The following is a 13,521-nucleotide window of genomic DNA, read 5'->3' as shown; positions in this document are numbered from 1 at the left end:
GAGGACGAAGGGAAAACTGCAGCGCTGGATCCCAGGAAGGTGAGTGAGTGCTGATGCTGATGCAGAACTCCCTAGCAGAATGATTTTTTTCCGGGTTTTAGGATCTAAATGCATGCAAAAAATTGCATCGCTTTTAGACCCTAAATTCCTTAAACAATCATAACGCCAAGGGGGTTAAAGGGTAAGGGTTCCTCTAGCCCCTTTCACGCTGATCCATCCCTCACCGTCCTTCGCCGCCTGGATCCTACGCATTCTGGCACAGTAATTTAGCCAGCCGGGGTCAGTTGGCGTAGAAGTCTCTCTGCGACTGGAGCACGAAGGGGCGGGTGCGTGGCCATGGGCAATAAGCCCCGACTCCCAAAGTTACCTAGTCAGATTGTGGAGGAAGTAGGCAGCGGAGGAGGACAGCAAGGGACAGATCAGCATGAAGGGGCGAAAGGAAGCACCAGGTATGCATAAAACCTATTTTATCAATCGTCTCAGGTACAATTTAAAAAGACTCAGAGATGAATATAACTAAAGATTTTTTTTACTTACTCTGAGCTTCCTCCAGCCCCATAAGCACAGATGTACCCCTCACCGTCCTCCCACGGTCTCCCGTTCAATCCCGGTAACAGGCTCAGTCGCATCCAGTCTGGGTCTTCTGCGCATGCATGGCCCTCCAGCGCATGCGCAGTAGACCCGGACTGACGCAACTGAGCCAGTTACCGGGGCTGATCACGGCTGAACGGCAGACCGTGGGAGGACGGCGTGGGACGAATCCGTGCTGATGGGGCTGGAGGAAGCCCGGGTATGTATAAAACTTCTTTTATCAATTGTTTCAGGTACACTTTAAAGAGGAACTGTCACGAAAATCTTAACATTTAAAACACATACAAATAGGAAGAACATTTTTACCAGAGTAAAATGAGCCATAAATTACTTTTCTATGTTGCTGTCACTGCCAGTAAGTAGTAAAAATCTGACATTACCGACAGATTTTGGACTAGCCCATCTTTTCATAGGGGGGGTTCTCAGGGTTTTCTTTATTTTAAAAAGCACTTAGTGAATGGCAGTTCCTCCGCCCAACTGCCAAAATAGTGTGCAGTGAGCAGGGAGGCTGGTCAGCATCTTTGTATTAATAATTTTCAGGGAATGTCTTTATAAAGAATAAGAGCCATGCTGATTCCCCCATGAAGAGATGGACTAGCCCAAAACCTGTCGGTAATGTCAGATTTCTACTACCTACTGTAAGTGACAGCAACATAGGGGAAAAGTAATTTATGGCTCATTTTACTCTGGGAGAAATATACCTTTTATCTGTATGTGTTTTAAATTTTAAGATTTTGCGACAGTTCCCCTTTAAGGACCAGAGATGTCCTTTCCCATTAGTAAACATTGATTACTGTAATTGGCTTACAGTAGTCAAGAGGCCTGGCTCCTGACTGACATACAGCTCTCTGCCGTCACTATGATCGGCGAGAGACGCGGGAACACCTGAGCGTACCACACATAAGAGGAAACCTACACCCTGGCAGGAATAAGCAGACACAAAACAGTGTGTAGATTTCAACCAATAGTACTATAATGGAGAGTACCCTCTTTTTTACATATATAGGTCAAAGAGAAAAAACCTTTTTGTCCTTTTGGGGTGGTCCACTTCACCCGTTCTCAGACTTTAGATAAATAGAAAGGACCATAGAAAAATATCATAAAAAATTCATGCAAGGTCAGTATGGTACAAAAAATATCAAAAAAGCTTTATTGGCACATAATACAAAAATATTCTTTAAAAATATCTCTGTGAAAGGTTCCTTGCAATATAGGAAATTCTTCCAATACAGGAATTTAACAGTAACGACAGCTTTGTTGTAAACTGAATGCAATAGTAATGAGGCAACGACACGCTCGTTTCATGCACACAAGGCCCTTCGTCAGGCCAATTGCACAAGTTAATGTCTGTTACTCCTATAGACAAAACATGGCAGGAACATCAAATGACAGAGTAAACATCTGCACCAACCAGATGTAAAATGCAACTATCCTAATGGCGAACAATTGAAAAAGTCCAGCTGCTATCATAAGACTGGACTTTTTCAATTGTTCGCCATTAGGATAGTTGCATTTTACATCTGGTTGGTGCAGATGTTTACTCTGTCATTTGATGTTCCTGCCATGTTTTGTCTATAGGAGTAACAGACATTAAAGAGACTCCGTAACAAAAATTGCATCCTGTTTTTTATCATCCTACAAGTTCCAAAAGCTATTCTAATGTGTTCTGGCTTACTGCAGCACTTTTTGCTATCACAGTCTCTGTAATAAATCAATGTATCTTTCCCTTGTCAGACTTGTCAGCCTGTGTCTGGAAGGCTGCCAAGTTCTTCAGTGTTGTGGTTCTGCTATGAATTCCCCCTTCCAGGCCCCTCTATGCACACTGCCTGTGTATTATTTAGATTAGAGCACCTTCTCTCTTATCTTTTACAAGCTGGATAAAACATCCTCTGAGCTGGCTGGGCTTTCACATACTGAGGAATTACAGACAAGGGCAAAGCTGTTTGCAGGAGAAAAAAGAGCAGCCTGAAACTTCAGTGCATGAGAACTGCAGGGAGAAAGAAACACGCAAATGATCTCTTGAGATTCAAAAGGAAGGCTGTATACAGCCTGCTTGTGTATGGTTGTATTTTCTATGTGGGAACATACTGTACATCAACCTACTTCCTGTTTTGGTGGCCATTTTGTTTGATTATAAACAAACTTTTTAAAACTGTTTTTAACCACTTTTAATGCGGCGAAATTGTGACAGAGGGTAATAGGAGATGTCCCCTAACGCACTGGTATGTTTACTTTTGTGCGATTTTAACAATACAGATTCTCTTTAACTTGTGCAATTGGCCTGACGAAGGGCCTTGTGTGCCCGAAACGAGCGTGTCGTTGCCTCATTACTATTGCATTCAGTTTACAACAAAGCTGTCATTACTGTTACAATCCTGTATTGGAAGAATTTCCTATATTGCAAGGAACCTTTCACAGAGATATTTTTAAAGAATCTTTTAGATTTCAACCAAGGCAGTCCGGAACCAGCTCGCTCCATGATACTGCGCAGGTGCACACCCTAATGGCGCCTGCTCAGTGTGGCAGCACTCGCGTGGAAAAAGAGCGGCAGCGGAGGCGTCGCGGAGGATCAGGGCACAGGAGCATTCAGAGGCTTTCCACTACTGAAGTATCTAACTTTATTCTTCACTACTACAGATTGAACTGTAGTGAGAGGGACATGGAGGCTCCCATATTGATTTCCTTGTAAGCAATACCAGTTGCCTGACAGCCCTGCTGAGCTATTTGCCTGCAGCAGTGTGAATCACACCAGAAACAAGCATGCAGCTAATCTTGTCAGATCTGACAAAAATGTCAGAAACACCTGATCTAATGCATGCTTGGTCAGGGGCTGCGGCTAAAAGTATTAGAGGCAGAGGATCAGCAGGGCTGCCAGGCAACTGGTATTGCTTAAAAGGAAATAAATATGGCAGCCTCCATACACCTCTCTACAGTTCTCCTTTAAATGAATTTCCAATTACTTTTCAAAACATATATGCAGGCAAAATATACTTTACCTGGCCAACCCCACTTGTTTCCTATAGGAACTGCCACACAGGAAGCTGTGCATCCATGATTTCTCTCCTCCAGTCTCCTCTCCTACCACGCTGCTGTGACACGCCCACTCCGGTGACGCGAAGGGGCGGGGCTGAAGTGACGCAGCACAACCTCGCCAACGTGCAGGGCGCCACTATCTGTCATGAGAACTTGTCTTCTCGCCGCAAGGCGTGCGTGGTGACGTCATCGTGCGCATGCGCGTCGCCTGGAGAGTGGAGACAGGAGGGAAGAGTGGGGGCAGCGGAGCGCCTCTCACACGTAAGAGCGGCGGGGGGCGGACATGAGGAGGGGGCGTTGCGGCTCCTGCCCGGTACCTGTACGTGCTGACCCTTTAATATCCCGCACTGCCAGTACACGTACAGCTCTGAGGGAGCCATCATTGTCTCTCCATCATTCTATTGTCACCAGTCTGCTATGTACTGCCTCCCTCCCAGCCTCTGACTGAGTGCTCTAATGTCCCTGACATCCTCTGCAGCACATTACAGACTACATAGTCATGTCACTGACTATCCTCAGAGGAGCTCACAATCTAATCCTACCATAGTCATAGTCTAATGTCCTACCATATTATTACTATGTATTTATATAGCACTGACATCTTCTGCAGTACGGTACAGAGTGCATAGTCATGTCACTGACTGTCCTCAGAGGAGCTCACACTCTAATCCTACCATAGTCATAGCATAATGTCCTACCATATTATTATTATGTATTTATATAGCACCACTGACATCTTCTGCAGCACATTACAGAGTACATAGTCATGTCACTGACTGTCCTCAGAGGAGCTCACAATCTAATCCTACCATAGTCATAGTGTAATGTCCTACCATATTATTATTATTATTATGTATTTATATAGCACTGACACCTCCTGCAGCACATTACAGAGTACATAGTCATGTCACTGACTGTCCTCAGAGGAGCTCACAATCTAATCCTACCATAGTCATAGTGTAATGTCCTACCATATTATTATTATTATTATGTATTTATATAGCACCACTGACATCTTCTGCAGCACATTACAGAGTACATAGTCATGTCACTGACTGTCCTCAGAGGAGCTCACAATCTAATCCTACCATAGTCATAGTGTAATGTCCTACCATATTATTATTATTATTATGTATTTATATAGCACTGACACCTCCTGCAGCACATTACAGAGTACATAGTCATGTCACTGACTGTCCTCAGAGGAGCTCACACTCTAATCCTACCATAGTCATAGTCTAATGTCCTACCATATTATTATTATGTATTTATATAGCACTGACATCTTCTGCAGCACTTTACAGAGTATATAGTCATGTTACTGACTGTCCTCAGAGGAGCTCACACTCTAATCCTACCATAGTCATAGTCTAATGTCCTACCATATTATTATTATGTATTTATATAGCACTGACATCTTCTGCAGCACATTACAGAGTACATAGTCATGTCACTGACTGTCCTCAGAGGAGCTCACAATCTAATCCTACCATAGTCATACCCTAATGTCCTACCATATTATTATGTATTTATATAGCACTGACCTCTTCTGCAGCACATTACAGAGTACATAGTCATGTTACTGACTGTCCTCAGAGGAGCTCACAATCTAATCCTACCATAGTCATAGTCTAATGTCCTACCATATTATTATTATGTATTTATATAGCACTGACATATCCCACAGCACATTACAGAGTACATAGTCATGTCACTGACTGTCCTCAGAGGAGCTCACAATCTAATCCTACCATAGTCATACCCTAATGTCCTACCATATTATTATGTATTTATATAGCACTGACATCTTCTGCAGCACTTTACAGAGTACATAGTCATGTTACTGACTGTTTTCAGAGGAGCTCACAATCTAATCCCTACCATAGTCATAGTCTAATGTCCTGCCATATTATTATGTATTGATATAGTACTGACAACTCTTGCAGCACTATACAGCGTACATAGTCATGCCACTGACTGTCCTCAGAGGAGCTCACAATCTAATCCTACTATAGTCACAGTCTAATGTCCTACCATATTATTATTATGTATTTATATAGCACTGACATCTTCTGCAGCACTTTACAGAGCACATAGTCATGTCACTGGCTGTCCTCAGAGGAGCTCACACTCTAATCCTACCATAGTCATAGTCTAATGCCCTACCATATTATTATTATGTATTTATATGGCACTGACATCTTCTGCAGCAGTGTACAGAGTACATAGTCATGTCACTGACTGTCCTCAGAGGCGCTCACAATCTAATCCTACCATACTCTAGTCTAATACCCTACAATATTACTATTATGTATTATTATTATGTATTTATAAAGCACTGATATCTTCTGCAGCACTGTACAGAGTACATAGTCATGTCACTGACTGCCCTCAGAGGAGCTCACATCCTAATCCTACCATAGTCATAGTCTAATGTCCTACCATATTATTGTTATGTATTTATATAGCACTGACATCTTCTGCAGCACATTACAGAGTACATAGTCATGTCACTGACTGTCCTCAGAGGAGCTCACACTCTAATCCTACCATAGTCATAGTCTAATGTCCTACCATATTATTGTTATGTATTTATATAGCACTGACATCTTCTGCAGCACATTACAGAGTACATAGTCATGTCACTGACTGTCCTCAGAGGAGCTCACACTCTAATCCTACCATAGTCATAGCCTAATGTCCTACCATATTATTATTATTATGTATTTATATAGCACTGACATCCTATGCAGCACATTACAGAGTACATAGTCATGTCACTGACTGTCCTCAGAGGAGCTCACACGCTAATCCAACCACAGTCATATTCTAATGTCCTCCCATATTATTATGTATTTATATAGCACTGACATCTTCTGCAGCACTGTACAGAGTACATAGTCATGTCACTGACTGCCCTCAGAGGAGCTCACACTCTAATCCTACCATAGTCTTAGTCTAATGTCCTACCATATTATTATTATGTATTTATATAGCACTGACATCTTCTGCAGCACATTACAGAGTACATAGTCATGTCACTGACTGTCCTCAGAGGAGCTCACACTCTAATCCTACCATAGCCATAGTCTAATGTCCTACCATATTATTATTATGTATTTATATAGCACTGACATCTTCTGCAGCACATTACAGAGTACATAGTCATGTCACTGACTGTCCTCAGAGGAGCTCACAATCTAATCCTACCATAGTCATACCCTAATGTCCTACCATATTATTATGTATTTATATAGCACTGACCTCTTCTGCAGCACATTACAGAGTACATAGTCATGTTACTGACTGTCCTCAGAGGAGCTCACAATCTAATCCTACCATAGTCATACCCTAATGTCCTACCATATTATTATGTATTTATATAGCACTGACATCTTCTGCAGCACTTTACAGAGTACATAGTCATGTTACTGACTGTTTTCAGAGGAGCTCACAATCTAATCCCTACCATAGTCATAGTCTAATGTCCTGCCATATTATTATGTATTTATATAGTACTGACAACTCTTGCAGCACTATACAGCGTACATAGTCATGCCACTGACTGTCCTCAGAGGAGCTCACAATCTAATCCTACTATAGTCACAGTCTAATGTCCTACCATATTATTATTATGTATTTATATAGCACTGACATCTTCTGCAGCACTTTACAGAGCACATAGTCATGTCACTGGCTGTCCTCAGAGGAGCTCACACTCTAATCCTACCATAGTCATAGTCTAATGCCCTACCATATTATTATTATGTATTTATATGGCACTGACATCTTCTGCAGCAGTGTACAGAGTACATAGTCATGTCACTGACTGTCCTCAGAGGCGCTTACAATCTAATCCTACCATACTCTAGTCTAATACCCTACAATATTACTATTATGTATTATTATTATGTATTTATAAAGCACTGATATCTTCTGCAGCACTGTACAGAGTACATAGTCATGTCACTGACTGCCCTCAGAGGAGCTCACTTCCTAATCCTACCATAGTCATAGTCTAATGTCCTACCATATTATTGTTATGTATTTATATAGCACTGACATCTTCTGCAGCACATTACAGAGTACATAGTCATGTCACTGACTGTCCTCAGAGGAGCTCACACTCTAATCCTACCATAGTCATAGTCTAATGTCCTACCATATTATTGTTATGTATTTATATAGCACTGACATCTTCTGCAGCACATTACAGAGTACATAGTCATGTCACTGACTGTCCTCAGAGGAGCTCACACTCTAATCCTACCATAGTCATAGCCTAATGTCCTACCATATTATTATTATTATGTATTTATATAGCACTGACATCCTATGCAGCACATTACAGAGTACATAGTCATGTCACTGACTGTCCTCAGAGGAGCTCACACGCTAATCCAACCACAGTCATATTCTAATGTCCTCCCATATTATTATGTATTTATATAGCACTGACATCTTCTGCAGCACTGTACAGAGTACATAGTCATGTCACTGACTGCCCTCAGAGGAGCTCACACTCTAATCCTACCATAGTCTTAGTCTAATGTCCTACCATATTATTATTATGTATTTATATAGCACTGACATCTTCTGCAGCACATTACAGAGTACATAGTCATGTCACTGACTGTCCTCAGAGGAGCGCACACTCTAATCCCACCATAGTCATAGTCTAATGTCCTACCATATTATTATTATGTATTTATATAGCACTGACATCTCCTGCAGCACATTACAGAGTACATAGTCATGTCACTGACTGTCCTCAGAGGAGCTCACACTCTAATCCTACCATAGCCATAGTCTAATGTCCTACCATATTATTATTATGTATTTATATAGCACTGACCTCTTCTGCAGCACATTACAGAGTACATAGTCATGTCACTGACTGTCCTCAGAGGAGCTCACAATCTAATCCTACCATAGTCATACCCTAATGTCCTACCATATTATTATTATGTATTTATATAGCACTGACATCTCCTGCAGCACATTACAGAGTACATAGTCATGTTACTGACTGTCCTCAGAGGAGCTCACACTCTAATCCTACCATAGCCATAGTCTAATGTCCTACCATATTATTATTATGTATTTATATAGCACTGACATCTCCTGCAGCACATTACAGAGTACATAGTCATGTCACTGACCGTCCTCAGAGGAGCTCACACTCTAATCCCACCATAGTCATAGTCTAATGTCCTACCATATTATTATTATGTATTTATATAGCACTGACATCTCCTGCAGCACATTACAGAGTACATAGTCATGTCACTGACTGTCCTCAGAGGAGCTCACACTCTAATCCTACCATAGTCATAGTCTAATGTCCTACCATATTATTATTATGTATTTATATAGCACTGACATCTCCTGCAGCACATTACAGAGTACATAGTCATGTTACTGACTGTCCTCAGAGGAGCTCACACTCTAATCCTACCATAGCCATAGTCTAATGTCCTACCATTTTTTTATTATTATGTATTTGTATAACGCTGACCTCTTTCTGCAGCAGTTTAGAGTAAATAGTCCTGTCACTGACCTGAGAAGAATGCACAATGTAATCCCTACCACAGTTGCAGCTGAATGTCCTACCATATTATGTAATTGTAGCCCAAACACTCGCCATAAAGTTCTCAGAATAGACGGCCAATGAAATGTTAATAGTTCTATATTAATGCAGATTTGATGCTACATTATGCAAATGTATGCAGTTTGGAAGCAGACCAATCATAGGTAGCTGCTGCTATTTTCGATTGCTCCATTTTCAAGCTGCATAAAATTTGCATCAACTCCTATTTATTAGCATTTTATTGACTTGTTTTTGCTGGATAGTGTACTGGTTAAAAGCTCTGCCTCTGACACAGGAGACCTGGGTTTGATTCTCGGCTCTTCCTGTTCAGTAAGCCAGCACCTATTCAGTAGAGAGGCCTTGGGCAAGTCTTCCTAACACTGCTACTGCCTATAGAGCGCTTCCTAGTAGCTGCTGATCTGGCGCTTTGAGTCCGCCAGGAGAAAAGCGTGATATAAATGTTCTGTGTCTTGTCTGGCATTATTTTGCTGTGTCTCCAGTACAAGCTCCATTATAAGCTGTCACTGTGTCCTTGTGTCTCTCTGTAAGGCTGTGTCTCCAGTACAAGCTCCATTATAAGCTGTCACTGTGTCCTTGTGTCTCTCTGTAAGGGCTGGAACCCACAGGAGCGCTTTTGGCAGCGTTTTGGCAGCACTGCGATACGCTAGCAGTTTGCTAAAACGCTGGGCTGATGTTAATGGATGGGGCAACTTCCACAGGAGCGTTTGCGTTTCCCAGAAACGCAAACGCAGGACCTGCAGCATTTTGGGAGCGTTAGCGCTTCAATGTAAAGTATTGAAACGCTAGCAGAAACGCTCAGCAAAACCTAAACTGAGCGGTTTTGCTAGCGTTTTGCGGTTCAGCACACTGTAACAAAATGAAAAATAATTCACAGGACCAATCAGGATAAAAACGCAAAACGCTAGGCACCCGCTGGGGAAAAAAATACAATGTTGCAAAACACGACCAAAAACGCGCATGAATCCGCTTGCAAACCGCTCAGACAAAACAAACGCTAGCGGTTGCGTTTTGCGTTTGCGGTTTTCAGTGGGTTCCAGGCCTCAGGCTGAGTCTCCAGTACAAGCTCCATTGTAAGCTGTCCTTGTGTCTCTCTGTAAGGCTGAGTCTCCAGTACAAGCTCCATTGTAAGCTGTCCTTGTGTCTCTCTGTAAGGCTGTGTCTCCAGTACAAGCTCCATTGTAAGCTGTCCGTGTCTCTCTGTAAGGCTGTGTCTCCAGTACAAGCTCCATTGTATTGTAAGCTGTCCTTGTGTCTCTCTGTAAGGCTGTGTCTCCAGTACAAGCTCCATTGTAAGCTGTCCTTGTGTCTCTGTGTAAGGCCGTGTCTCCAGTAGAAGCTCCATTGTAAGCTGTCCTTGTGTCTCTCTGTAAGGCTGTGTCTCCAGTACAAGCTCCATTGTAAGCTGTCCTTGTGTCTCTGTAAGTCTGTGTCTCCAGTACAAGCTCCATTGTAAGCTGTCCTTGTGTCTCTCTGTAAGGCTGTGTCTCCAGTACAAGCTCCATTGTAAGCTGTCCTTGTGTCTCTCTGTAAGGCTGTGTCTCCAGTAGAAGCTCCATTGTAAGCTGTCCTTGTGTCTCTCTGTAAGGCTGTGTTTCCAGTACAAGCTCCATTGTAAGCTGTCCTTGTGTCTCTCTGTAAGGCTGTCTCCCCAGTACAAGCTCCATTGTAAGCTGTCCTTGTGTCTCTCTGTAAGGCTGTGTCTCCAGTACAAGCTCCATTGTAAGCTGTCCTTGTGTCTCTCTGCAAGGCTGAGTCTCCAGTAGAAGCTCCATTGTAAGCTGTCCTTGTGTCTCTCTGTAAGGCTGTGTTTCCAGTACAAGCTCCATTGTAAGCTGTCCTTGTGTCTCTCTGCAAGGCTGAGTCTCCAGTAGAAGCTCCATTGTAAGCTGTCCTTGTGTCTCTCTGCAAGGCTGTGTCTCCAGTACAAGCTCCATTGTAAGCTGTCCTTGTGTCTCTCTGTAAGGCTGTGTTTCCAGTACAAGCTCCATTGTAAGCTGTCCTTGTGTCTCTCTGTAAGGCTGTGTCTCCAGTACAAGCTCCATTGTAAGCTGTCCTTGTGTCTCTCTGTAAGGCTGTGTCTCCGGTAGAAGCTCCATTGTAAGCTGTCCTTGTGTCTCTCTGTAAGGCTGTGTCTCCGGTAGAAGCTCCATTGTAAGCTGTCCTTGTGTCTCTCTGTAAGGCTGTGTCTCCAGTAGAAGCTCCATTGTAAGCTGTCCTTGTGTCTCTCTGTAAGGCTGTCTCCCCAGTAGAAGCTCCATTGTAAGCTGTCCTTGTGTCTCTCTGTACGGCTGTGTCTCCAGTAGAAGCTCCATTGTAAGCTGTCCTTGTGTCTCTCTGTAAGGCTGTGTCTCCAGTAGAAGCTCCATTGTAAGCTGTCCTTGTGTCTCTCTGCAAGGCTGAGTCTCCAGTAGAAGCTCCGTTGTAAGCTGTCCTTGTGTCTCTCTGTAAGGCTGAGTCTCCGGTACAAGCTCCATTGTAAGCTGTCCTTGTGTCTCTCTGTAAGGCTGTGTCTCCAGTACAAGCTCCATTGTAAGCTGTCCTTGTGTCTCTCTGTAAGGCTGTGTCTCCAGTAGAAGCTCCATTGTAAGCTGTCCTTGTGTCTCTCTGCAAGGCTGAGTCTCCAGTAGAAGCTCCGTTGTAAGCTGTCCTTGTGTCTCTCTGTAAGGCTGTGTCTCCAGTACAAGCTCCATTGTAAGCTGTCCTTGTGTCTCTCTGTAAGGCTGTGTCTCCAGTACAAGCTCCATTGTAAGCTGTCCTTGTGTCTCTCTGTAAGGCTGTGTCTCCAGTAGAAGCTCCATTGTAAGCTGTCCTTGTGGCTCTCTGTAAGGCTGTGTCTCCAGTACAAGCTCCATTGTAAGCTGTCCTTGTGTCTCTCTGTAAGGCTGTGTCTCCAGTAGAAGCTCCATTGTAAGCTGTCCTTGTGTCTCTCTGTACGGCTGTGTCTCCAGTAGAAGCTCCATTGTAAGCTGTCCTTGTGTCTCTCTGCAAGGCTGAGTCTCCAGTAGAAGCTCCATTGTAAGCTGTCCTTGTGTCTCTCTGTAAGGCTGTGTCTCCAGTACAAGCTCCATTGTAAGCTGTCCTTGTGTCTCTCTGTAAGGCTGTGTCTCCAGTAGAAGCTCCATTGTAAGCTGTCCTTGTGTCTCTCTGCAAGGCTGAGTCTCCAGTAGAAGCTCCGTTGTAAGCTGTCCTTGTGTCTCTCTGTAAGGCTGTGTCTCCAGTACAAGCTCCATTGTAAGCTGTCCTTGTGTCTCTCTGTAAGGCTGTGTCTCCAGTACAAGCTCCATTGTAAGCTGTCCTTGTGTCTCTCTGTAAGGCTGTGTCTCCAGTACAAGCTCCATTGTAAGCTGTCCTTGTGTCTCTCTGTAAGGCTGTGTCTCCAGTACAAGCTCCATTGTAAGCTGTCCTTGTGTCTCTCTGTAAGGCTGTGTCTCCAGTACAAGCTCCATTGTAAGCTGTCCTTGTGTCTCTCTGTAAGGCTGTGTCTCCAGTACAAGCTCCATTGTAAGCTGTCCTTGTGTCTCTCTGTAAGGCTGTGTCTCCAGTACAAGCTCCATTGTAAGCTGTCCTTGTGTCTCTCTGTAAGGCTGTGTCTCCAGTACAAGCTCCATTGTAAGCTGTCCTTGTGTCTCTCTGTAAGGCTGTGTCTCCAGTACAAGCTCCATTGTAAGCTGTCCTTGTGTCTCTCTGTAAGGCTGTGTCTCCAGTAGAAGCTCCGTTGTAAGCTGTCCTTGTGTCTCTCTGTAAGGCTGTGTTTCCAGTACAAGCTCCATTGTAAGCTGTCCTTGTGTCTCTCTGTAAGGCTGTGTTTCCAGTACAAGCTCCATTGTAAGCTGTCCTTGTGTCTCTCTGCAAGGCTGTGTTTCCAGTAGAAGCTCCATTGTAAGCTGTCCTTGTGTCTCTCTTTAAGGCTGTGTCTCCAGCAGAAGCTCCATTGTAAACTGCCACTGAGTTCTTGTCTCTCTCTCTCTCTCTGTGTAAGGCTGTGTCTCCAGTAGAAGCTCCATTGTAAGCTGTCAGTTCTTGTCTCTCTCTCTGAAAGGGTGAACATGGCGTCCAGGGGTACGACGGAGACCAGTAAACTGAGGCAGAACCTGGAGGAGCAGCTGGACCGGCTGATGCAGCAGTTGCAGGACCTGGAGGAGTGCAGGTGACTCTACTACAGCAAGCGTATTTCTCTGGATGCTGCCACTGTAAGCGGAGAGATGTAAGTTACACTTACCTCTGCAGTCCAGAGAATTACTGCTTCATAGCTAAACTTTGGTTAAAGGGGCACTACAGCGACATGT

At 43.6% G+C, this 13,521-nt stretch overlaps 2 protein-coding genes across 4 annotated transcripts in view; one reads left to right on the top strand and one right to left on the bottom strand.

The window, feature by feature from the left end:
• The window catches only part of NMNAT1 (nicotinamide nucleotide adenylyltransferase 1), a 65,285-nt gene extending 61,569 nt beyond the window's left edge, over positions 1–3,716 (bottom strand). For both annotated transcript variants that reach the window (XM_068238842.1, XM_068238843.1), the window contains exon 1: positions 3,588–3,716. The gene's annotated coding sequence lies outside the window, so the exon portion shown is untranslated. The remainder of the gene's footprint in view (positions 1–3,587) is intronic.
• A 66-nt stretch (positions 3,717–3,782) lies between these two features.
• LZIC (leucine zipper and CTNNBIP1 domain containing) overlaps positions 3,783–13,521 on the top strand; it is a 33,809-nt gene continuing 24,070 nt past the window's right edge. The window contains exons 1-2 of one of the 2 annotated variants that reach the window (XM_068238845.1): positions 3,783–3,885; positions 13,275–13,382. In XM_068238845.1, the coding sequence (XP_068094946.1) occupies positions 13,282–13,382 (101 nt within the window). In that variant the 5' untranslated portion in view covers positions 3,783–3,885; positions 13,275–13,281. Of the gene's footprint in view, positions 3,886–13,274; positions 13,440–13,521 lie in introns of those variants that run through there. The other variant, XM_068238847.1, reaches the window with a different exon arrangement.

The sequence above is a fragment of the Hyperolius riggenbachi genome, chromosome 6 (assembly GCF_040937935.1).
Source record: "Hyperolius riggenbachi isolate aHypRig1 chromosome 6, aHypRig1.pri, whole genome shotgun sequence".
NCBI lineage: Eukaryota > Metazoa > Chordata > Amphibia > Anura > Hyperoliidae > Hyperolius > Hyperolius riggenbachi.
This window is presented reverse-complemented; position numbering and strand designations above follow the sequence as displayed.